The 24210-nt window shown below is 43.7% G+C and overlaps 4 protein-coding genes across 6 annotated transcripts; 1 reads left to right on the top strand and 3 right to left on the bottom strand.

The window, feature by feature from the left end:
• Positions 1-314: 314 nt before the first annotated feature.
• On the bottom strand, positions 315-3830 carry LOC137611490 (uncharacterized). Its single transcript, XM_068339727.1, has 4 exons — positions 3562-3830; positions 2270-2818; positions 2038-2198; positions 315-1181 (listed from the first exon to the last, which is right to left on the bottom strand). Exons 1-4 carry the CDS (start codon positions 3793-3795, stop codon positions 737-739), a joined length of 1389 nt encoding a protein of 462 aa, XP_068195828.1. The 5' UTR covers positions 3796-3830; the 3' UTR covers positions 315-736.
• A 458-nt stretch (positions 3831-4288) lies between these two features.
• tpgs1 (tubulin polyglutamylase complex subunit 1) lies at positions 4289-6748 on the bottom strand. Its single transcript, XM_068339205.1, has 2 exons — positions 6376-6748; positions 4289-5512 (listed from the first exon to the last, which is right to left on the bottom strand). The coding sequence occupies exons 1-2, from the start codon at positions 6711-6713 to the stop codon at positions 4864-4866; spliced, it is 987 nt and encodes a 328-aa protein (XP_068195306.1). The 5' UTR covers positions 6714-6748; the 3' UTR covers positions 4289-4863.
• Positions 6749-7351: 603 nt separating this feature from the next.
• On the bottom strand, positions 7352-13264 carry LOC137611390 (inositol-3-phosphate synthase 1-A-like). Of its 2 annotated transcripts, XM_068339561.1 has the most exons (11): positions 13128-13264; positions 11847-11969; positions 11607-11768; positions 10616-10745; positions 10176-10369; positions 9943-10092; positions 9298-9513; positions 9009-9173; positions 8822-8935; positions 8513-8730; positions 7352-8147 (listed from the first exon to the last, which is right to left on the bottom strand). In XM_068339561.1, the coding sequence occupies exons 2-11, from the start codon at positions 11958-11960 to the stop codon at positions 7952-7954; spliced, it is 1659 nt and encodes a 552-aa protein (XP_068195662.1). In that variant the 5' UTR covers positions 11961-11969; positions 13128-13264; the 3' UTR covers positions 7352-7951. The 2 variants fall into 2 exon arrangements, with proteins under 2 accessions (XP_068195662.1, XP_068195661.1); XM_068339560.1 differs by lacking the exon at positions 13128-13264 and having other exon boundaries at positions 11847-12037.
• A 2745-nt stretch (positions 13265-16009) lies between these two features.
• Positions 16010-24172, top strand: LOC137610529 (programmed cell death protein 10). Of its 2 annotated transcripts, none has more exons than XM_068338138.1 (8): positions 16010-16131; positions 17628-17879; positions 19661-19714; positions 20411-20528; positions 20644-20770; positions 22522-22600; positions 22691-22773; positions 23727-24172. In XM_068338138.1, exons 2-8 carry the CDS (start codon positions 17790-17792, stop codon positions 23806-23808), a joined length of 633 nt encoding a protein of 210 aa, XP_068194239.1. In that variant the 5' UTR covers positions 16010-16131; positions 17628-17789; the 3' UTR covers positions 23809-24172. The 2 variants fall into 2 exon arrangements, with proteins under 2 accessions (XP_068194239.1, XP_068194238.1); XM_068338137.1 differs by having other exon boundaries at positions 16013-16121.
• The last annotated feature ends 38 nt before the right edge of the window (positions 24173-24210 follow it).

The raw sequence follows: 24210 nt of genomic DNA, 5'->3' as shown, positions 1-24210 counted from the left end.
TCTTAAATAATTTGGTTCCGTCCATTCTGAAATATATCGATGACTTCATCAGTATAACGCAGACATCAGACCGGATCGGTTCCGGTGAGAACCGGTGACATCCATCGGTCTGTGATCGCACCTGCATTCAACACCTGAGCCTTCATTCATCTTTAGAATCACCTGTTTTGTGTTTAAAATGTTCCATCCACACGCTGCTGTCTTAAATGTTTAGATTTACGGACATACGACTCTTTTCAGACTTGTTTTTTCTCCCACAACTGTACAATTAATATTCGTATAACAGAATGTGTGAGTCCACCGCAGCAAAGATAAAAGATTACACACAAAAATAAAATCTTTATTGTCACAACGAAAGACGATGAAACACTGGACGAAATGAATTGGTATCATATAACAACCAGTCACATCAGTCTGTGATGTCAATGACAGAACATGATCATTTTAGAAAAATTTAAAAAATCAGGAAATGGGATGAGGACAAACCATTTTCCTGATAATGGGTGCAAAAAACTACGTAGACACACGGTGGCGCCAGAGAGCACCAAATGTATTTTACTTTAGTACCATTCAGGATTATTTAGTCCAGCTGGGATGTTCAATGTTGGATCTAGATTGTTGTGAGCACATCTGGTGCACAACCTGTCTATCTTTTAGCTAATTTTCACCAGGTTAAAAGATAAATGAACATGAAGTCAAACGTGGAAAAACGCCGAGGATTCCTTCAGTTTATAAATTAAAAGCTTTTTCTGTTATTCTGCTGCTCAAAATAGCTACAGAAGAGGCGTCGGACCTCCTCAGCGCTGCTTTGGTCCAGACTGGAGGAGAGGAGCTGCTTGTGCTTCGGCTGGACGTTCTCCGCCTCCTCCACCTCCGCCTGCCACTCCTCCTTGAAGGTGTCCCCGTGGGACTCGCACAAGTTGTGCAGAATGCAACAGGCCAGAATCATGGTGGGCACCACGTCGAGGCCGCAGTCGTTCCTCTTGCTCAGGCACTGCCAGCGCGCCCTCAGCCTCAGCAGCGCCTCATCTGGTGCTCGCAGGGCGTCGCCCAGCCGCCGGTTGAAGAGTCGCTGCTGCTCCGTCTGAGACGCGTCGCCGGACCTTCTGCTGCTCCCCAGCGGATACGCCTTCATCAGCCAGGTCTGGAGAGGGTAGCAGGGCGCCCCCAGCAGCACATACCTGCACACGAAAGATGTTTGTCAGTCAGCTGGAGCTACAGGATGGAAGATTCGGCATTTATGTAAGGACTCAGCTGATAAAACGAATGAAAGGAACCCTAAACCTCTGCACTTGATTAGGTGGCCTCAGATTAACAGCTTTAAATGTGTAGTTCAAGGAAAGGTGCCTGAGATTTTATGATCTGTCTCCACTTCTTCCACAATTGTTCTGCGTGCTCACACATGTGACAAGTTTCTGACGTAAAAAGAAACGTAACCGTAACAAAATGTCAGGTTTAGTGTTGGTCACCACCTGCTGGGACGTGATTCCAGTGGAAAAAACTGTGATACAGCCTCCATGTGGCTAAATTGATAATAGTTTACTGCGCATTTGAGAACCCTAACCAGGTTTGTGACATTAATACAGAAATGCAGGTAAACCTCGGCTTACGCCCAGGAGATGTTATGTAAATCGAAAAAACGACGTAAGTCAAATTAACTCGTCTCCAGGCTAAACCAAAGAAAACCATTACCAGTTCTGTACAGAACTTTATTTTGGAATGTATTTTAAATATTATTTGGTTAATATAAATCTATGTTAAGCTTACAAACATTAAAATTTTAGTTTTTAATAATTACGCAAACTTGATTTTGTATTTTTCTGTGCCTTTTTTTTTTTTTAAATGTCTGACGCATTGAAAATGACATAACTCAAAACAACGTAAGCGGAGCTCTATCTGCACATCATGATGTTCTGCACACCGGTGACACCTCCTTAAATGACGAGAAAAAATGTAGCTCTTGAGAAACACATGAGTTATGATAACAAAGAGTTCCCTTCCTTCACGGTAGAAACGTAACATGACTTCATTCTTTACCGGTGTGGTTTGCCGAGGAAGATCGGAGGTGGGACAGGTGATAATCCACCCTCTGCAGCTGAAGCCCACAGTGATGAGTTCTGTAAAATATCTGCTGGGTCAGTCCCACCAGGGAAACTGGCACAAACATCCCAGAATAGTCCCTGACCGCTAACAGCCACCTGGAACAAAAGAGACACGTCTAAGAGTAACTAATGTCGTCTGAAGCGAATCTGTTCCGCAGCATCTCTACCTGAGACAGCACCGACAGCCATCCAGCGGGGTTGGCGTAGTCGGACGCGTTGTTGGATGGCGTGATGATGGCGGTGTGGAGGGTCGTTATGGCAGCGACGCAGTGAGGGAAACCCCAGTGGGACAGGAACAGCCGAGCCGACTCGTCCAACTCCTGATCGCTGGGCGAGCGCAGGTAGGTGGAGCTGAGGAGCGACACGATGGCGTGACACATATCCCTCACGCAGCGGCACACGGTCGACTTCCCCACCCCAAACAGGCTGCTGATGGTGCGATATTCAATGTTGGACGCCAGGCGCCACAGAGCCACGGCCACTCGCTTCTCCACCGGCAGCGCCAGGCGGAAGCTGGTGTCTTGGCGCGCCAGACGGGGCCTCAACTTCTCGCAAAGGTACATGAACGTCTCCTGGCTCATGCGGAACTTATCCAACCAATCAGACGGCTGGAATTCGGTCATCACCACCCGCTCCCACCAATCGGTGCTGGGAGTGGTGGTCCAAGGGCGCGTACGAATGCAGGCATTGGCGCGGACACCTCCTGCTATCATCATCTGAGAATATCAATAATAAAATCATAGAAATTGTATTAATTCTTAATTATGAATCACTGATTCTTAATCTGTCGTTTATAACCGCTTTTTAATTCATGAAAAAATATTCCTTCTGTTCCCAAGATGATTCTCTCCAATAAATTTCATTAAATTTAACGCCTAAATTTTACTTCCATTAATAAATTTATTTTCCAGAGAAAACATCAGTCTCTGATGCAACCCACAATGTTCCGATTTTTGCTGAAATCTTTTTTTTCTTTTGATTATAAATCCAACAATTTTAGATTGTGGCTTCATTTGGCTGATACCCATCAGGCAACACAACTGAACCCCACAAACCAAATGAGACCCTTTATATATTCTTTATTTCCCAAAAATTGAAACGAGTCGCTTGAACCAAGATTTAACACAATTTCATTGTTAGTGCTTCTGTGTTTGTTGTTTTTTAATCCTGTTCTGCTGATTAAGTTATTATAATTATGATTATTACTATTAAATAAGCTAGTTAATACAAAATAGCTGCATAATTCTGAAATTAGCTATTTTGCACATGTATACTTAATTAAATACTTAATTATAATTATAAAATCCAGTATTTTAACTCGTGACAAAGTATTTCTAGAGGGGTTTTTTTTTAAAATTCAAATTAGCATCCTCTTCATCACCTATGTAAATCACAGCACAGCTAATGCACCATGTTATTGTCACATACAGTATTATTTATGTTTGCTATCAGGACGCACCATTAGCATCCTCCTCTGCCTCTGGAAGAAATACTGCCGATGTCTGACGCGTCTCTGGACCTCATTCCGCCGCTGGACGTTCGCGTTGTTGATGTCTCTCCTCCGCTTCAGCAGCATGTACGACATGAGGAACATGTAACACCGCAGCTGCTCCTCTTCCTCCATTTTTATCGTTTTACGTTTGAGGTATTTCATGCAAACTAGCTCAGAGGATGCTGCTGTGGCTCCTCTCATAGAAAGGTTGAACGGGCAGCTAGTCAACGGTACTTCCGGATTTTCTTCTTCGTGTGTGATAATGTGTTAACGACCGCAGTGTGCTGCTGCCCCCTACTGGCTTAAACCGGAAGGTTCAAGGGATTATTCATGAAATTTTGAATGTATTTTGATTCTTGAATAATCCGAATAATAATTATATCAATCCGATATAAAATGATGTAATCTAACTAGTCTACCCTGATTGATATTGTTCTAAACTTATAATTAGTTGTCTTTGGTAAATCTGTACATCTCTGTTCTTGTGCTGCTTTAAAAAAGGAATGTTCTCTCGGGAATCTATAAGAAACTAAAGAGGCCCTTTAAGGAGTGAATTCCTCTGTCAAAGATTAGCAGTCAAGACAACTATTATCCTCAAAAAATGAAAAAGTGGTTTACGTTTCTGCATTTTTTGGTGTTCATCTGATATATTTTGAGTCACCCATTGTTTTTATATCATACATTCCTGTTTTATTTTTTAGGTGTAATATACAATTTTCATCCTCTCTTTATTCTTTTTGTCAGGCCGCAAATTTTCACAAATTGCCAAATTCCCAGTTAGTTGGAAAACATCATAACACAGATTTTGATAAGTGCTCTAGAAATAAGTATTTGATATTTACTCATGTTGGATCAGATTTGGTGCATGCAGCTCAAAGCCTGTGTGTCTGCTTAATGACAAGTTGTGCTTAAAATATGTTCATTCAAGTTCATGCCTATAAGATTGTTATTTGCAAACACACATATAATTATAAAGGACACTCCAAAATATTTTTACTGTGAAGATGTGACAACTAATGCCTTAACAACATCCCAACACTGTGAATCTAAACACACATCGAATAAAATGAAAAGAAACCTTGAAGAAAATACGTATTTAGTCAATGAAAGAAGTTGAGCAGTGAATTTCCCATCTCTTTTAATGTGTTCCGGAGTGTCTTTTTTGTTTAATATTTAGGCGTTCAACAGCAGGGTAAAGGTCAGAGGGGGGGCACACAAGAGAATTATTTACTCAGGATAAATTATAAATTAGTGTACATTCATTTTTCATTAGAAAACCGACAACATGACTTTAACCCGCGTGATGAAGAGCTCCGCCGCCGCATTCTCAAACTCCTTAGCGTCCATGTTACCCCCCGGGCCCCGAGTCTGAGCTCCACCTATAGCCTGAGCTAGCTTGTAAGGGGACATCTTCGCACTGGCCTCCAGGTAGCACCTAGCCTTCTTCTTAGCCTCATGACAGGATTTAGCTTTAGCGTTCACATTAACGCAGCAGCTGGCGTCGCTGCCTCGGGACGTCTCCAGGGCTTCCTTCAAGGTCTCCAGCACGGCCAGGCCCAGGGCCCGGGAGGGGGGCCCCTCATCCGGGCAGCACACTTCCGCGTAGAGCCTCTGGGCCTGACGGATGTAGTCCGAGAAAATGGCGCACGTGAGGACGCCGTGACGGAAGACATCGTACGGGACGACCTCGTGGTCCTGGCAGTGGAGGCGGCGGAGGAGCGGGGCGGAGGTGGAGGCGGGGACTCCGCCCTCGCTGCAGAGGCATTGGAGGGCCTGAGTGTAGAGGCCTCCTCTGACCCCGCCCCCTGTCAGGCTGCGGGTGGAGGGCTCATCTGGACCTTCGAGGACCCCACCTGGACCCCGCCCAGTGAGGTTCAAAAGGTCATAGGCCACAAGGACGTTGTTGCTGAAGGCAGATCTGTGGAAGAAAGACGAGGATGAGTGTGTTAGTTTGTATTTACAGTCACACTTTGAGATACAAGTTTAATTCGTTCTATGAGGTTGTAAGACAAACAAATGTCCCTTTTTTAAAATAACTAAAAATCATTTCATTCCATTTTAGCCTGTGTGGTCCCAAACCCTCTATATTATTAAAACAAAACCACATTTTATCAACCAACAGACATGCAGATTTTACCTGTGTATAATGAATTATATACGAGTTACGTAAAAAACGATAAAGAATGAAAAGAAACACAAAAGTAAAAAACAACAACACATGAGCTACGTCTTTACTCCACCAACGAGAACGAGATCCGGTCTCACTGATGTTGTATCCATCCACCAACTAGCGGTGGCGTCCTGAAAAACGACTCATATCTCAAATATTTGCTTGAATGTCCAACAGAAACATGGACAGAGCGAGAATTCGTACCTCGAACCGCTCCCATCACAAGGTACTACAGTCCTATATAATATTTTAATAATTCAAAGCTCGAACAATCGACGTCCAACTTTGGGTTGCCGGGTTTGGAAAATGTCGTCTCAGAGTTATTAAAAAGTTTATCCACTGTGTCGAACAGTTTGTTCAGACGTCTATGAATCAGAGGAATGAAAAGACATCATGTGACCTGTTGAGGGAGGAAAAAACAGAAACCACAACCTGGCAACCCAAAGTCTGTCAGTGGATTGGAATGCAGTAGCAGCTGATAAGCCTAGAACAGTTCTTTTTTTTTAAAGTGAGATTTCAATAAAAATCTCTTGATAATAACAATAATAATAATAATATTTATTATTATTATTATTACATTATCATTATTTTTTAAAGCCAGGTGTCCAGACCTCTGGGAGTGATGCACCAGCCGCAGGTGCCACAGCGCCCGGTTGAGCCGCTGCTGCTCCTGCGCGCCTGCGCCCAGCGGGCCGTTGCTGAGCGGCTCCCCGTCTCCCACCGCAGCCGCGCCGGCGTCGCTGACCGAGGCCAGGTGGCAGAAGTGGTCGGCCAGGAACCCGACCGGGTCGTCCGACCGGGCCTCGACCATCTTCAGGATGGCCCCGCGGAGCAGCTCCCCGACCCCCGCCTGCGACAGGAAGTCCCTGTCGCTATCCGACCTGGAGGTTTTACCCTCCGGCATCCCTGAGGGAGTCGAACCGAGCCGGCGCTTCTCCTTGTCCGCCATTGTGATGACGTCACGCGTGGCGTCATGGCAGCGGAAGTGATTGGAAATGATTCTAGATTTAATATTGAAAATAATATATTTATTCTAGAATTTATATGATTTAAAAAATTGTGGTTGATACGTTTTAATGTCAGTCATTTAAAAGTTTGCAAAAATAAAATATTTTATATATTAATAATCGTTTTTTTTTGTATTAACTCGGTATATCAACACATTTATTATTTAATTTTTCTGTAAATAGAACGTTGATGGGGAGTTTTACTGGTATTTCATCACCTGCCCAAACTGCCGTCATGTTTTTCCTGTTAATAAAGTATATTTCCCAATAATATATGAGCATATATTGTTAAGTTTTAATCAATAAAAGATGGAAACATTAAAAACACCACCACTGTGACGCCTTTGATTTATCCTGACCTTTTACGTTTTAAGAGGGGAATAAAATACCGCAAGGAAATAAGGCATATTTTCTTTGAAATAGCTCTTAATGCTCAGCCACAAATGTATGACATTTGTGTTTCCTGCCATTAGTTTTTTGTTCTCATTTCTTGCATTATTTGTTTTATATACTACACTCACTATAAAGAGGGAAATAGATGGCTCGGACAGACAACACAGCCATTAATGACACATAAAAATAAAATTGAAACACTTTCCAAACCTTTATTAGATGTAAAATTCCCGTGTTATTCTAGGACAAAGTAGTGTTGATTGATTAACCTGCTTCACAACACGTTCAAAAAAACCATTTACAACATTTTTCAAATGTCTTTCACAACCTCAGGGTAAACACAATGCCTGTTTGCTAAACACAACTGTACAGTACAATAATCTCCACAGTAACAAAAGAACACCATTCAAGTAAAAAGAAAGACAGTCAAAGGTTGAACTGACCTCTTAAAACATTCAGTACCCGAACTATTCTGAGGAAAATCATAAGGAGGAAACAGTTGGCCTTAATGATGTTGCATGTAGCCAAGCTAACAGTAGTCTGGTCTGGGGGGCCACACGTGGGGCCCCTTCGAGGCTCAGTAACTATTGTAGATATACAGTAACAGAATGTTATGCAGATGTCACAGGGTTTTCTAAACACCCACATTAAAACACACCTTAGCTAAAATACAAGCCGACTCTTTAAGCTTGTGTGGTGCTAGCGTTAGCTCGATGCGGGGGGGGGGGGTGTCTTAACTGTGTGTGCCATCCCGGGGGTGTGGCTTCTTTGTCGTTATTGTTTACAGTCATAACGCGTGCGCCGCGTCGTCGACGTGCACGTGGAATCCGTTGGCTAGAGGGAAGTAGCTCCCGTTGGTGTGAGCGGCGCGTTTCAAGGCGGCCACGTTCCCGTTGGTGTGCGTCGGTCGCGGCGGCAGGAAGTCTCTCTGCAGCTTGTGTTCCAGCAGCATGTGGTTCTGAGGAGGGAGGCCGAGGCACGCCCTGATGGAGACGCGAGAGGGAAGGTCAAGGTTAGAGAGACAGCGAGAGAATCAGAAATGAGTAAAATTGAAAAAATAAAATAAAATTAAACTCAAAAATCAAATTAAAGAAATGAGGAACAGCCAAGGTGAGATGTTCTGGGGACAAAGTCAGAGAGAACAGACTACGATGGTTTGGATCCGACCAGAGGAGAGATGGTGAGGATGTTGGTGATGATGAGGATGGAGCTACCAGGAAAGAGGCAGACCAAAGAGAAGATGGATGGATGTAGAGAGGAAGACATGACGGCAGCTGGTGTGAGACAGGAGGAGAAAGAAGACACGCCCACAGGAAGGAAGACAGGAAGTAGTTTGTGCGACTCGTACCTCATGATGTTTTCTATGCAGGCCCTCTGGCGGAAGAAGGCGTTGACCACCGGGGTCCCCTCCGGCACCAGAGGGGCCTTGCAGAGGAAGGAGAGCAGCGCCAAGACGCTGTGGAAGGACAGGAAGGCGTCCTCCCCCTGGGGACGGACGGTCACGCGCTGGCAGAGCTCCGTCAGCATCACCAGGTCCAGGATGATGGGACTGGCCAGGAGGGAGTCCTGGAGCACCACCCGGGATGAAATCAGCATCAGCATCATCATCAGAGTGTGTGTGTGTGTGTGTGTGTGTGTTGTGTGAGCTCACACTGACCTCACAGGTGTTGTGCAGAGCGATGGTGTTGGTCCCGCCCATCATGATCTCAGAGGTGTACTCGTCCATCGCCCGCTTGCTGTCGCCCACATAGGGGACGTATTTGATCACCACCTGAAAGAACACACACACGTTTGAGCAGTCTGACCCCCCCACAGTGGCGCCCCCTGGTGTCCCGCTCACTCACACAGTGGTCGGGCTTCTCCCCGGGTCGGTACAGGATGGGGTTGGACCGCACCATGTCGTCCACCACGTTGCTCTTGGAGATCTCTTTTGAGCGGAACTGCTGCGGCGCCGACAGGTTCTTCCCGTCGTTGTTGCCGAGGTGATTGTAGCTGACGATGGAGGTGGGCTGTGGGGGGGGGGGGGGCTTATGGTCACTTTGCTTTGTTCCATTATCGAGTTATAGTTTGTTCCACCTGCGTGTTTCCAAACTTCCCGCCCGACATCTTCCCTCCCCGAATCCGCCCTCTCACCTTGATCCCAGCGCTGACCAGGAAGTCCACCAGCACCGACTTGATCTTCGTCTGACCCGACTTGAAGTCGTCCCCGCCGATGAACACCCCCTTCTGGACGGCCAGCTCCACGGCCCCCGGTACAAAGGTGTTCTGCGGGGAGCCGTTGATGTAGGCGCAGCCCTCCAGGATGCTGGCCACGGCAAACAGCGTGGAGGGCGACACCTCCGCCCCCGCCTGAAGGAAGAGGAAGTGACACGCTCCATATATGGTTGGAGGAAGGAAAACATTTAGCGGAGGCGATAAGTCTGTGAAATCGATCAATCGATCAAACCCAAAGCTCAACCGTGAGGAACTAAATCTAAATTTTCGAGGTCAAACAGGAATATCTGCTCGTTTTACCCGCAAACATTTCCCTCCTCTAAGCTTTATTAATCACTAATGAAACGGGAGATTAACGGACTCACAATGTAGGTCGGCTGTGAGGACAGACGGGTCTTTCATGCCGGATTTAGACGCAGCGCTTTAAAAGGTTCTAAGACGTGTGTCAAACTCAAGGCCCGGGGGCCAAATGTAGTGACTTTTATTAGTTCCATCTGGCCCTTTGAGGACAGCCATGATGCTGATGTGGCCCTCGGTGCTCTCAGAGCCCCTCCCTCGTCTCACCTGGATGGCGGCCAGCAGGTTCTTCGCCGTGTCGTTGACTCCTGGCGTGACGTCACAGAATCGCTCGGTGTTGGCGGTCCACAGAACGATGACTTTGTCCACGCCGCTCTTCTGGCGGAAGTCTCTGATGTCGGCTCTGACCTGCTCCACCTGGAGGAAACGACCAGTCGGATTAAAGAAGTCGCACGCGACTCATCGCCGGGCGACGGACGCAACCGAGGGCGAGGCATCACCTGCTCCGCCATCGTCCCGGTCAGGACGTTATCCGCCCGACTCTCCTGGTTGGCGGCGATGAAATCCGGGTTGTAGATGGACCGTCTGGGTTTCATGAGGCTCAGATGTGGCCGGAGCTGCTCCTGTAACAACCAAGGGAACACCTGAGCTCTCTCCATCGCCATGCCGACGTCCATGGAGGAGATATCCCAGCCTGGAAACACAAAAAACGCTCTTCAGGAAGCAGCAGGAGGTCTTGAGGTTCGTCTTTTTTTCCGGGACTCAAAGAGCAAAGTGTGACCTTTATGAGTCAACACTTTCATCTCAAGATTCTCAGAGACTCTATAATTAGGTTACCTTTTAAAGCTGACCTTTATGAGTCACAACTTTCATCTTCGCTGAAGTTACTCCAGAAATAAGTGGCTTCAAACTTTCTCTTTATGAACCAAAACCAGCCTACCATCAAAGACGATGTCATCAGGGTGCACCATGGGTAAAAGGTCACGGAACGGCACGTTGACCTCGCCCTCTGGCCCCGAACCCAGGCAGACAGTAGACGACTGTAGGAGGGAGCCGAAGTAATTTGCATGCTGGAGGGAAACGGGGAGATAACGGAGAGGAGAGGGCATGAGTTCAATCCCTAAAAGGAGGGTTTAGTCCAGCAGTTAGACGCCACCGGAGGGGAACATCTGCCCATATAAAGACAAATCCTTCATTCTCGTCAGGTTCTCTGAGAATAGTCTGGTTACAAAGATGTCGTCTCATGCAGAACTTTACAAACTTAAAAATAAGACGTTCTTGATATTGATCGGCGATATCTTTCTGTTCTTGACCAATCAGAGCATATGTGTCAAAATGAAGCCCCGGGGGGCCAAATGTGGCCCCGCCACATCATTTTATGTGGCCCGCGAGAGCATAAAAGGTAAGTAAACAGGTCGAAAGTGTGCTTTGACCTGAAACTACATCTCCCACAATGCAGTTTGACAAAAACGTTGTGACCAAAGTTAATGTCCAAACTTGGGTTTTATTATATTTTTCTTTATTCATTGATAGTTTCATCCTTGATTGATGGAGTTCTGTGGGTTTAATAACCCGATAAATTAAAAGGATTTGTTATAATGAAAGAAATTAACATTTTTTCTGTGCAACTAATGTTTGTAACTTAAATAAGTAATAAACAGAGAGTAACTTAACACTAAGGAGTAGTTAGATTTATGTTCACGTTTATGTAACTCAAGGCATTTATGTTGCCTTGAGTTACATTTTTTAGTTAAATCTGGCCCAAACCGACCAGAAGCTGGTTGTTTATCGGCATCACGGCTGATGACATTCCTGCGTTTGCGTTTGGAACTGAATTAACCGGTCTGGACCAGTTCCATTTTCTTTCCTTTTTTTAACAATCACACCATCCTGCGACGGCTTCCTCGTCCGAGATCGTTTTTTCCTCCTACCTTCACTCCGGTCTTTGTTCTCCAGCTCAGACCCATCTTGTTGGCCAGAACCGCTCCCACCACCGTGGACCCGTTGTTGCCCCCCAAACCCACCAGCATCACCCCCAGCAGGGGGACGTCCCGCTCCGTCCGGAAGACCATCTCCGTGGTCTGGGGGGTCACCTGTGTCCCACATGATAATCAGAGATAATCCAGACTAGAGTGTCAAGGGGAAGTGTAGGGGGGGTTAGATCCACGTACCGTGACGTCACTGCCCTCCTGGTGGACCTCTGCGCTCTGATAGGAGTACTTGGCCTCGATGTGGGTCGCGGTGTATTGGACATTCGGGCTGTTGACGTGAATCCTCCCCGGCATGGCTGCAGTCTGGGAACAGATCGGAACGTTTGGGTGTGGTGTCAGAAACACGTCACGGCTGTGTCGAACTACCGGCATGCCACGGGTGACAAAGCCTCCTTTATTCCCCTCCTCACCCCTCCCCTCCCACACCGACCATATGGTCCATTTAGGCCCCGTCCACACGAGAACGGATTTTTTTAAAAAACGGAACTTTTTAAAAAACGCATCGAAAACGATTCCCGTCCACACGACAGCGTTTTTAAAAAAATAAAAAAAATCTCCGTCCACACGTAAACGCAGCAGTGCGTTTTCGAAGACTGCCATAAGCATGCCAAACCACGTGGTGGCAGTATTGAGTCAGATTTGATCCAATACGAATCTGTTTGTGTGTAATAACCGGACAGGATACGTGAGGCTTGTTAGTGCTCTGTTAGCAGAGCCACACTGCAGTGGTAAATACGTCGGCCATGCCAGAAACCTTTGGGTGAGAAAAAGAACAAGCGGAACGCAGAATGAACGAGCCGGGAGTCATCAGTATTTCTCATATAACAGGTCTACCGGTGTTTATTTGGACGTCATTAAATACACGGTGTAACCACTACTTCCGGTCCAGTCACATCCGGCAAAGCATTTCACAATAAAACAATAAAACAGGTATTTTGTGATCACATCTGGCGCCCGACAGCAACAAATACACTTCCTCCTTTTTCCGTTGGGCTAACACCATTTACCTGTCAACACTGGGGGTGGGGGTGGGGGGGGTTAACCTCATAGAGCTGTCCCCTAACAGAATCCTCCGTGTTTTGTTGTCACAACACACGGGCCCATAAATATGACGTCACCGCGGTTTTCGTCGCAGGCAAGACGTCAGCGGGTTTTTTTTTGTTTTGTTTTTTAAAAAAAAAAGCGGGTACGCCGTCCATACGACAAAGCAGACCCAAAAATCCACCTCGGCCAGCGTTTTTAAAAAATTGCGTTTTCGTTCCGGATATCTGCGTTGTCGTGTGGACAGAAGGCGTAAAATATCCGTTATCGTGTGGACGGGGCCTCATTCTAAGCAGATACAGACTACCAGGAGATAACGCGGTCCAAAACGGAAACCGGTAAAATACACCGGGGGGAATTTCCGCGATGTGTGTGTGTGTGTGTGGGGGGGGGGGGGGGGGGGGCAGGAAGTGTTCTCACCTTTTTCCGTTTCTTTTAACCGTGGACACGTTGTGGCCGTTGGACGGAACCGGTCCCGCTGGGGTCCCGTGGGGGGGGGGTTGAAAAGCGCGAAGAGAGCGTCTCCGTCTCCAGATCCTTCCTTTAGGTCGTATCCGGCCCACGTGCCCATGAGAACAGGTCTACGTCATCAGACGTAAGGGCGGAGCGATGATTCCAGAAAAACGCTCCTTATTTCACAAAATAATTTTATTCTTAAACAGAATTTTTCTCTCCAGAAATATATGATATGGAATAATCTAAATACACTGAACAAAATAAATCATTACATTTCTCTTATCATTTTAATTATCATTTTAATTTAGTAATAATAATTTCTCTAATCTGTTGCCAAACGGGTCATACTAGTAAATTTAACGTTTTCATTCTAATGGACAGCTTATGTCACATTCAGATTTTTTTTTATATACATATAAATTCTAGCCGCACCTGAAGAATATGCAATTATATTTGATGCTATACTGAAAGGAGTTAAAATATTATTCACTGGTCTTGATTTTAATGTACTGCCAGTTCCTCTTCCCAATTCTGTAGAAACAGAAGTAGGAAAAATCTATTTCAGCCATTCTAAAAGTAGCAATAGGAATACAGTATAGGCTTTTGTAAATGCTTTTCTAAATGATATAAATTGGAGGAAATTATGGACCATCCCCAGTAAGTTTTTTGTGACAAATAAGGTGAAAGAAGTTTTTGTTAGAATTATTCATACCCTGCAAACCACTATAATGAAAAAAATTCTGTGGAAACCATCCTGATACCAATTAGAAATTTTTATAATTATATGTTCGTTTACATAAAATTAATTAGTGGTTCTAAAAAAGACAATAAAATCACAAAATTTCTCTCTCAATCTCAAATTGCTTGAAATTTTGTAATATTCTGCAATATTATTCCCTGGCAATTCTTATATATGTATTCTTTGACACTGTTTGTATATGGTTATTCATTTTGATATTAAAAGCCTAAAGAAAGAGTTGCTAACACAGGAAAGAAGGCAAAAATACAAAAATGAAATTATGTTGGATAAGCTCAGCAGGATGAGCTAAAGCTGTAGCCAACATTTCTATTTAAACTTGTGAATTTGTATGATGTTTTCAGCATCTCTCTTATTTATTCTGAGTCAAAATAACATCTCAAAAGTTTTTACTTTACTTTGCTTACAGCCAAAAAAAACAAAAGAAGATTTTTACTTTCAGACCCAGTGTTATTATTGAGAAAATTTTTATAATGTTTGAGAATTTGTTGCATGAATTAAAAAGAAATTGGCTTTAGATCCTTCTTACCCAGAATAAAACCATCTAAAAGTCAACCCACTTTTTGTTTTGCCAGATTTCAGTCACGACTTTGTCTAGTATGGACATGTCCTGATATAACCCCAGAGATCTTCAAAACGACAAAGGACATCAAGCAACAATGTCTTTCTTCCATGATTATACTAAACACTGATTGTAATGAGGAGCTGATTAATCTGATTATTGTTTTTGTGAAAGAAATGAGAACAGCCCAGTGATGCAACGTCTCTAAGAGGATTTTGATTAGGTCTGAATAGACCTTGTTTTTTCTGTCCAGAATAAGCATAGCTGCATTCATTTAATGGAACATGGATTTTAAAAAATGCCAAAAACACCACAGGGAAAGTTTATTCTGTTCTATTCAACTTATTTGTTTGACCAGCAGTCTGTTCCGGTAGTCAAGATATTATTTTATTAAAAGAAAGAAAATCCACAGGTGGAAACTTCTTTATTTAAAATTAAAAAAATGAGGTTTGTTTCTTTCACTATCTTTATGTGACTTATTCTTTCAGCTTCACCTTTCATTATTGTGCTTTTAAAAGAAGAATGAAAAAGAAACATGCTTTTATTATAACCCTTTGGGTAATTACTTATTTATTTTTTGAATGTTTCACTCCTGCACCCAACAATCGTCAGATTAACTTCTGTACTGAATTTAATGATTTAAAAAAAAATATCCATTCACTTTAATAGAACAGCGTACGCCAGTTATTTCATTGCCTCAAAACTCGACGGTCATTGGATAATGCCACGTTTTTGTCCCGCCCCTGGATGCTGAATAGAGCAATGGGCTGGCCTGGATGTTGAGCATCATTTACGATGATTGGAGGATCAGTCAAAAGACTCAACCCCTTTTTGATTGACAGCTTTTTGATTGACGCACATTGTCACTTGAGCTGGGAGTTCAGTCCCATCACAGATTTTGCATGTGAAGTCCAAATACAAACTAAACCATTTCCATCGTTCATTTCTTACACTGTAAGTAAAACGCTTGCAGTATATCCTTGTTTAAATTTAACATAATTACAACATTTTTTGGTCGAGTTTAATAGTGTTTCAGTTATTGATTCAATCATTCATACTGTTGGCTGACTTGGAGTGAACTAGCAGACAGGGAATGCAAATATTGGCCACCTGATTTTCGAGAAGCGTTTGATAGTTTTGCTTATGAGTGGAAACAGAATTAAACAGCTTCGCAAAGCAACACCTAAATGTGGTTTGGTGCAGGAAGAACTGGGTCTTTTCAGCTCTCTTGGTATGAAAAGACGCCAATTTGGTACGACAAAGACACAATTTTATTGAGAAGGAACGGAAGCCAGAATTTATACATAAATAAATTGACAAATTTTTATGCTGACAATGACAATGACCTTCTGTTTGAATTCAAGTAGATGCCTCTGGGACAAAAGTATATTAAAAAAAAAATCAATGAACTGCATTCAAACCCTAGTATAAGAAAAAAAATTTAAAAATCAGAAATCTAATTATTATATGACGTATCGTCAATCTGCCATTTGATTGGACGAAATGTGGTTACGTAGTACGTCCGGCTGACGTCGCTCAGACCAGTCCTAAAAAACTTCCGCCTTAAGTTGTAAAGAAAACATAGCAGCTAAAAGACAATCGACGGCTTAAGCAACACATTTCAGACGTCAGACCAAAGGTAGCTGCAGGTACACACCTGACACGACCTCACCGACCCACGGAAATGTCCTCGAATAATTGTTGACGCGTTTTAGCTCATAACCAAATCCAAACGTCCGGTTTAGTGTAGCTAGCATGCAAGCTAGGCTGCTAGCTGCTCGCTACCTCCGATGCGGTCGGCCCCAGGCCTCAGGGTTAACAACACGGTTCTATCACGATGCGTTTGTCCCCATAACCAGTCAGAAACCAGTCTGTCTATTGTTTTTGATAATATATTGCTTTAAATAAACGAGCGAATTCTAGTTGACTGTCAGCCATGTCCGGTTATGCTAGTAGGTTGGCTGTTACATGGGGTTATCTGCATTCTGATTGATAGCCAGGTTAGCTTGCTAGTTAGCCGGACATCGCGTCAGACAGCGACTGATAATCGATAATTTCACCGATTTTGTCTTGTTTTTAGCAGGTTATGAGGTAATCGATGAAGGTGTCAGAATTATTATTGGTTCATTTTGTTGATGGAAGAATAAATGACACCAACAGACGTGGGTCTAATGCATGTTGGCTAAAACTGAACAGGGAGGCTGTCTGGCTGCTTACAGCTGATCCTTGTTTCTGTATTATTTTTACTATTATTTAATTTAAATTGACGTTTGACCACATTAGTCTTGCTGTTACTAACATCTCCCTCTGTTACCCCCACCTTAAACTTAAACACACTCAAATTAACTTCATCTTTTGTCTTTGTAACCTTCCAGGTAAAGATTGTTGTATTTTAGCTTGACAGTATTGATTGGTTGATATCCATATCGGGTCTTATCAATTCTTCAAATCTACATCACCCACGTTGACTTCTTATATTAAGCATGGCAATTGTAATTACTACTACATACTATAATTTCGTTTTCTTTTGATTCTAGAGTTAAAGTTTTATGGTTTTCATTTTCCTTGATTTACTTATTTATGTGTTCAACTTCCACCGGGTATCCTTTAGAGAATTAAAGGTGATTATGCTGATGCCATACTGTTAGCATTAGACATGTTGGTTTATAGGCAACAAGAAAAATGTGTTTATGATAAAAAGTTTTGTGTCACGGTGTTGAAAAGTTTAGCAGTTGGGTGTCCTGATCAATACAAATACTAATGCAAAACAAATAAAAATACTAATGCATTTCATTTTAATGTTGGGCAATATGAGTGCAGGGATTAATGTGCCACCACTAGTCAATGATAAATGATATAATAAATGAAGTGTAGAGATTTTTTTAATGGCACTACTAACAGTGGATTAAATGTTATTTGATCCAGATTGATCACATCCTGGAACTCGATCCACTTCAGCGACTCAGGCTTTGTTCCAACTTACCAGTTCAAATTGACGTCTTTATTTATAATAATACCCAGACGTAAAAGAATCATGTTCAAATTCTTTTCTGTCAGAATTACAAGTTGTCTTCCTGCATAGTTAAAAAAGTCAAGCAAGCATTCTATATACTTTTCTATTGTCTTTATTTTTTCCCCCCTCCAGGCTCTTGTCACTCTGGAGCTCGTCTGGTTTTCAGAGTTTGTGTGAGTGTGTGTGTGGGTGTGGGTGTGAGTGTTGAGAGTGTGGGTGCGTGTATGTGTGAGTGTGTGTGAGCTATAGTTTCCTCCTCACCTTTTCACCAAGCGCTGCTCCTCCCTCTGGAGGATGACAATGGAGGAGATGAAGAATGAAGCGGAGACAAACTCGATGGTATCCATGACGCTGTACGCTGTGATGTATCCAGTTTTCAATGAGGTAAAGGATCTGATTCATTCTTTAGTTTGTTTTTTTTAACAGACCGAGTTCACACTTGCCATATGAACGTTTGACCTCTCAGGTGCAGCCCTGGTTACTTGAGCCTTGGGTCATGTGATCCAGAATCAGATTAAACCTTGTCTGTCAGTTCCCTTCTGATCACTTTGTCACTGAGTTCAAACAGAAGAGCTAATGATTCAACTTAAGTATCGACTCAATCAAATTCCTGTCATGGTTGCAGTTTAACACAGCAGTAATCAATGACTTAAGGAATGCAAGGGAGAAATTAAAACAAGCCTTTTAAATGAGCAAGTCATTGTCTTGCTTTTTGAAAAATATTCATTTTATTTAAAATAATAATAAATAAATGATAACATTATTTTTCATGTATTACATATTGGATTTTTTTGAAATACAAAGACAAATGTTAAGTAAAAGCTGTGTTATTTCCTTGAAAATAAATGAGGGACTCATAAGAGTTGCCGGGTAAACACCACACTGATTTACCAGTGGTTAAATATTACCATAACTACCTTTTTAACTGAACTAGCCTTCATCTCCACCAGGAAGCACTCATTTATGTGGAATCTAGCGCTTCATACTGTGACATTACCTTGTGTACTGCTCTGCAGACCAGAATCGGCACATTTTTATTTCTCCTGCTTTACTTTACAGCCTCTCCTTGGCTTTGAGAGAACATAACCAAACTTTTTAGAACCATAGAAAATTGTACAACTCACCATTGCTCTAAATTTCAACCTTTCTCAACCAGAGGTGTGAAAAAAATACAATTGAACTTCTACTCAAAATATAAAAATGTGTACTTTTACAGTATTCAAGAGTTTTATTAATCAGGTAAAACAAAATATTCATTGTTACTCAATCACAGAATTGTTTTTACATCCTGGTTGGGAGGCTTCGGCCAAATGCGTTGGCGACGCGTCTGGGGTGTACCCCACCTTGACCCGCAAGGCGGATCGGTGGCTGTAGATGAGACAATGGCGATCATCTCATCTTCAAGAAGGTGGATGGATGTAACGTCATCACTGTCACCCGTATATGAATGTATGCATCCTCATTTAGCTGAGCTCAACCCTGAAGCTCCCACAGGCAGCTAGCACGCGGTGGCTACGTGGTAGCATGTGAGACGGTCAACACGTGAGACAGAATCAGACGCCTGAAGCCGTGTCTGGTGCTGCTAATGTTAGCAGGAAGCAGCCTGGGGGGCCAGAGCCCCTCCCTACAGAGGAAACTGCTGCAGGACTGAGATTCAGGTGTGGCGTCGTCTTGCAGTTGGCAGTAAGAGCACAAGGGGGCGCAGTAGGCCTCCTGTTCCACCACGGAGGATCATGTGCTGCTGTGAGAACACACTGACCCTTCAGAAAAGAATGAAGAACGATTACAGCAGAAACTGACGTTAGCACCCTATAATTCATATCAACATTAGGTAGAAAAGAAGCTTCTTGGTGCTACAAGATTGTTAATCTCAACTAAAAATCTCAGCTTTATGAAAGAGGTCAACCAAACTGCTTCCTGCGGTAATTTGTAAAGGAGTTGAGCAACACCCTGGTGACCTTCCTCCCTGAAACCCTCGTGTTCTCCTGGCTTTGTGTAGATCCTTAAACACACACGTTGGTTCTTTGAACTTGTGTTTGGTCAGAGCATCTGTGTTCAAGTTTAACAAGCATACAGGTTGTAGTTTGAGCGGTGGAGCCGCTGCTTGAACATGTCCAGATCCGTCTGATGTCTGGTATTCTTTTTTTTTGTTTTTTTTCCCTCAGCTGGAGAGGATCAACCTATCAGCAGCTCAGACGCTCAGAGCGGCCTTCATAAAGGTAGGACACGTATCAAACGGAGGAATTTACACATTCCATGGCAACGGCACTTTATAACGCCGCCTCATCTTCAGTTCTTATCGGCATACCTGGCACGCATTTGGCAGTAGTTGAGGCATCAAACCACACTGTGTGTTAGCCAATCAACTCCGACTTCCGGATCATTCTAAATGTTTTGTTTCGCTTCACCATGAAACACATGAATCACCGTTACTCACTTTTAGGAATGTCGATTCAAACGTGAGGCACAGGAAGAAGGCGGACGCGATTTATGAAAGACCTGACTCGAGTCGATGCTACCATTTGAGTTTGTGCGTTTTATCGTCCTCCTGCGCCTTCGATCGACGCTCAAAGGCATCGCCTGCTATCAATAAACCATCAGAGATCTTCTGTTCTGACCGTTGGACTTGCGTTTAACGAGGGGCGCATGATCGCAGCCGTCGGATAACGGCGCCTCGATCCCGATTTTTATCTCCACGCTGCTGTGATTGTGTTTGCACCGCAGCAGAGAATGCCGTCGGTTTCCTGTTCCGCTGCAGATGAGTGTTCTCTGTAAAATATTCATGGAGGAGAAGCTCTTATCCCAACCAAACCGACCCGAGATCACCGTCTGGTCTTTGTGTTTTCTTCCTCGTCACGTATGTCCCATAAATTCTTCTTCACCACCTCCTTCTGACTCGACCCCTACGTCTTCAGGCGGAGAGGGAGAACCCCGGCCTCACTCAGGACATCATAATGAAGATCTTGGAGAAGAAGAACGTCAAGATCAACTTTACCGAATCCCTGCTGCGTATGGCAGCCGATGATGTGGAGGGTGAGTCCAGGAGAGGAAGAAACACCGTCCTGTCCCACCACTTTGGTCTCATTATTCTGCTTTATAATATTAAATCTCTGAAAATGTGCTGAACGACGTTTTCATTTCGTTGTAGAGTTCATGATCGACCGGCCCGAGCAGGAGTTCCAGGACCTGAACGAGAAGGCCAGAGCTCTGAAACACATCCTCAGCAAAATCCCCGACGAGATCAACGACAGAGTACGATTCCTGCAGACGATCAAGTGAGTGCTGTCCCGACTTTGAATGTTTGTAGGCACAATTTTGAATAATTGTGTGCACACACCGTCAGACCTCCTCTTCCATGCTTCACAGTCTGAACTTTTTATGTCGAAACCACCCATTCACCTTTTCTGGAACCAAAGAGCTCAGATCAGATCAAAGCACAGATTTCCACTGATCTAATGTTCAGTCCTTGTGTTTCTTCAGTCTCTTCTGCTTTTGTTTCCCCTGAGTCGTGGTTTCTTAGTGGCCGTTTGACCATAAAGGAGCAGCTGACCTACAGATGTGTCTTCTGCTGGAACTTAATGTGGGTTCTAATCTCCAGCGCTGTTAAATTGATTTTTGATACATTACTTGGAGATACATTCAAATTATTCTCAGTTTTCTGACCCTCAGTTTTTAAAGTCATGTAGGACGGTGGTTTCTCTTACCTTACCTGATTGGTTCCTGCCATAATGTGGATTCTAACATTAGTCAAATGGGTCTGTCAGCTGTGTGACCACCATAACACAACTGATGGTCCCAACCACATTAAAACAACAAGAAAAATCCACAAATGAACCCTGACCCGGCCCAGCTGTGGAGTGGAAACCATTTCTGGTGACGACCCCTCATGAAACTCATTGAGAGAAGAGTTCGGGTTCGCAAAGGATGTCATCTACAATATAAAACATATTTGGGGTTCTTTCACAATGTTTGATTTGATAAATAATTACATGTCTTCCTTCACAGTTTTGATGATTTCAGTGAGAATCTAGGATATAGAAATGAATGAAAATAAAGAGAAACCACTACTAGAGTAGGCGCGTCCAAACTTTTGACTTAACAAACTTTCATTTGAGTGTTTGGGTGCGACTTTCAACGAATATTAAAACATTCATTCTTTATGTCACATTTTCAACTGTTTGCAAAATCTTTTGACGCTCAGAAGCTTGGTTATTTAAGGCGGTGCTGAAAAGCAAAAGAGAGGACAGATTGAAGGTGTGTGTAATTCTTTGGGTGTTGTCGAAATGACGTTTTTTCATTTTCCGTTGTCCCCGGTTGTTGTAAATGTCCGGCGAGCGAGTCGCCCGTCGAATCCGGCCGAACCGGTTCGGCGTCTTTAAGATAAAGGAATGTATCTTTGGTTTTGTGACGTTTATCGAACGTGTTGATGGATTGATCCCCCCCCCTGATGACGGACGGCTGAGGTGGGACATGTAGCTGCTGACCGCTATCAGCTTGGTGAATGACACTTGATTTATAAACTGTTGTTTGTCAATAGAAAGATTGTCAATAGAAACGCAGTCAAGACATTTAGCGACATTTTTATTTGAGAACTTTTTCTTTTATTTAATCAGCCCTTAATCCAACATGTAGATTCTGTTCTGGGGGATTTATTAATAATGCGTCACAGAGACGACGTAACTTAATCCCACTAATCTCAAACAGCCTTTGTTGGACTAAAGTTACGCTATGGAACTCACAAAGTTTGTCTCTGGGGTGGGGCGGTTACCCACAAGTCATCAATAGAGTAGCGACCCAGGATCAGGATCAGCGTCCTGCCTTTAGTGCGTAGCAGGATCCTCACTGATGCCGATGGCCGACGCTCAAAAGGACCGATTGTGTGAACGTTTGTGTGCTCAAGGTGTCAAAGATGAAACGGCGGGAGGGGGGGTGTTAAACGCTTCAGATCCAGCTTGTTTCATACGATGCAAATCACACAAGTTCAACGTGAACTCTCAACCTTCTATTGTCGTTGTTTCCCCTGCAGAGACATCGCCAGCGCCATCAAAGAGCTGCTGGACACGGTCAACAATGTCATCAAGAAGTACCAGTACCAGAACCGCAGAGTGAGTCCCGGACGGCGCCACGCCTTCCTCGCTTTGTTTCTTTAAAAAAAAAGCAACAACAAAGTAATTCTTGCGTTTGTTTTGTTGAAGGCCTTGGAGCACCAGAAAAAGGAGTTTGTGAAATATTCCAAAAGTTTCAGCGACGCCCTCAAAACGTACTTCAGAGATGCAAAGTGAGTCCCGCTGCGCTGAACAATAGAATGCCGAGGGTTATGTGTTTATTTATTTTTCTAGAAATGGGGATTTTTTAAAGGGACAGTAAAGTTAATTTTAAGTGACATATATGTTATTCTTGTCTTCGCGTCTTTTTGCTGTTCTGTTGATCCAACCGTTCACCGCGCAGGTAACCATGATATGTTTGGTTTTAATGGCGTCTAGAATTGCATTGTTTCTTATGGCTGCTGAGCTGTTCGGCCCCAGTGACGTATGACACCACGTGACCACTGAATGCGGAAGCTGCTGCGGCGCAGATTTTAAGCGTTTTTGACCAAACGGATGATGCTACGAATATAAAATAAATTTTTTCTTCTATTTTTTATAATGATGAATAACACATGTCACTTTAAATGAACTTTACTGTCCCTTTTAAAAGACAGAAACTTCATTTGTTTACTGATCACATTTCAGTAGCTTCAGGAAATGGGGCGACTTTGGCGTCATTATCATTATTTATGACGATCCGTTTCATTTATAAGGGAACAAAACAGAGGGCTTAAAGGGGGGCGGGAGGGGGGTGGGGGTTGGACGAACGACTCCTGGTTTCTGTTGCTGCCCCCTCTGGCAGAGGTTTCTGGTGACTTTCATTCCCAATCGCGATCCAATCACCTGCTTCCACCTCTGTGGAACGGACCAATCAGATGCTTCCGATCCTTCGGTGGAAGGAGGCCAATTGTTTGTTTTGTCATCATCGCTCCTTCTCCATATACATTTTCTATTGTTCCCCCCACATCCTGACAAACAGGTAGCTCAACTTTTGTTCACTGGACCTAGATGGAGTGTCCTCTCAGTGTCGGGTCCGTCCCTTCCCAGAATGCCCCCCATCTCCCTGTAATTAGATATCAGCTCAAACAATGCACGCAGGCCGTGACCCGCATCCTCACGCTGTGATTGTGTTTTCTGTCCGCAGGGCGATAAACGTCTTCATCAGCGCAAACCGGCTCATCCACCAGACCAACCTCATACTGCAGACCTTCAGAACCGTGGCCTAGCCCCCCCGCAGACACACAGCCCCTCCTCCTACCCCACCCCACCCCCGTCCTGCGGGGAACTGCGAGAACGGTGGGAGCTTGAAGAGCATCCTGACCCATATGTGTAAATTAGAGTTCATTTTTTTAGGGTTGGGGTCGATTCCATTCAAGTCCGTATTCTAGATTCCAGTTCAAGAGACTGAAAAGTGCCATTTTTTTTTCTTTTCAATGAGGATTTTCCAGTCTTGAAGTGGAACTGAATGGGCCCGATGTCTTGGTTGATTGATTTTATCCGGACAGTTTTAATTTATAACCCTGGTCTTGTTGGGAGTAGGTGAAGCGAGATGTTTATTAAAGACTAATTGCCATTTTTTTTCCTAATATATTCATGTCGATCATTTTAATTTTAGCTCTTTCAAACAT

Source organism: Antennarius striatus, chromosome 17 (assembly GCF_040054535.1).
Source record: "Antennarius striatus isolate MH-2024 chromosome 17, ASM4005453v1, whole genome shotgun sequence".
NCBI lineage: Eukaryota > Metazoa > Chordata > Actinopteri > Lophiiformes > Antennariidae > Antennarius > Antennarius striatus.
This window is presented reverse-complemented; position numbering and strand designations above follow the sequence as displayed.

What these genes read in the sequence shown, in the direction of transcription:
- LOC137611490 (XM_068339727.1), bottom strand. Translation starts at nt 3,795, where the DNA reads ATGAGAGGAGCCACAGCAGCATCCTCTGAGCTAGTTTGCATGAAATAC. An exon ending in GGCAGAGGAGGATGCTAATG is followed by an intron (nt 2,819 to 3,561) that starts GTGCGTCCTGAT and finishes TGATATTCTCAG; the next exon opens with ATGATGATAGCAGGAGGTGT. An exon ending in TTCCTCGGCAAACCACACCG is followed by an intron (nt 1,182 to 2,037) that starts GTAAAGAATGAA and finishes TTTCGTGTGCAG; the next exon opens with GTATGTGCTGCTGGGGGCGC.
- tpgs1 (XM_068339205.1), bottom strand. Translation starts at nt 6,713, where the DNA reads ATGGCGGACAAGGAGAAGCGCCGGCTCGGTTCGACTCCCTCAGGGATG. An exon ending in CTGGTGCATCACTCCCAGAG is followed by an intron (nt 5,513 to 6,375) that starts GTCTGGACACCT and finishes TTTCTTCCACAG; the next exon opens with ATCTGCCTTCAGCAACAACG.
- LOC137611390 (XM_068339561.1), bottom strand. Translation starts at nt 11,960, where the DNA reads ATGCCGGGGAGGATTCACGTCAACAGCCCGAATGTCCAATACACCGCG. An exon ending in AGGAGGGCAGTGACGTCACG is followed by an intron (nt 11,769 to 11,846) that starts GTACGTGGATCT and finishes TGTGGGACACAG; the next exon opens with GTGACCCCCCAGACCACGGA. An exon ending in GGGAGAAGCCCGACCACTGT is followed by an intron (nt 8,936 to 9,008) that starts GTGAGTGAGCGG and finishes GTGTTCTTTCAG; the next exon opens with GTGGTGATCAAATACGTCCC.
- LOC137610529 (XM_068338138.1), top strand. Translation starts at nt 17,790, where the DNA reads ATGACAATGGAGGAGATGAAGAATGAAGCGGAGACAAACTCGATGGTA. An exon ending in TGTATCCAGTTTTCAATGAG is followed by an intron (nt 17,880 to 19,660) that starts GTAAAGGATCTG and finishes TTTTTCCCTCAG; the next exon opens with CTGGAGAGGATCAACCTATC. An exon ending in CGATTCCTGCAGACGATCAA is followed by an intron (nt 20,771 to 22,521) that starts GTGAGTGCTGTC and finishes TTTCCCCTGCAG; the next exon opens with AGACATCGCCAGCGCCATCA.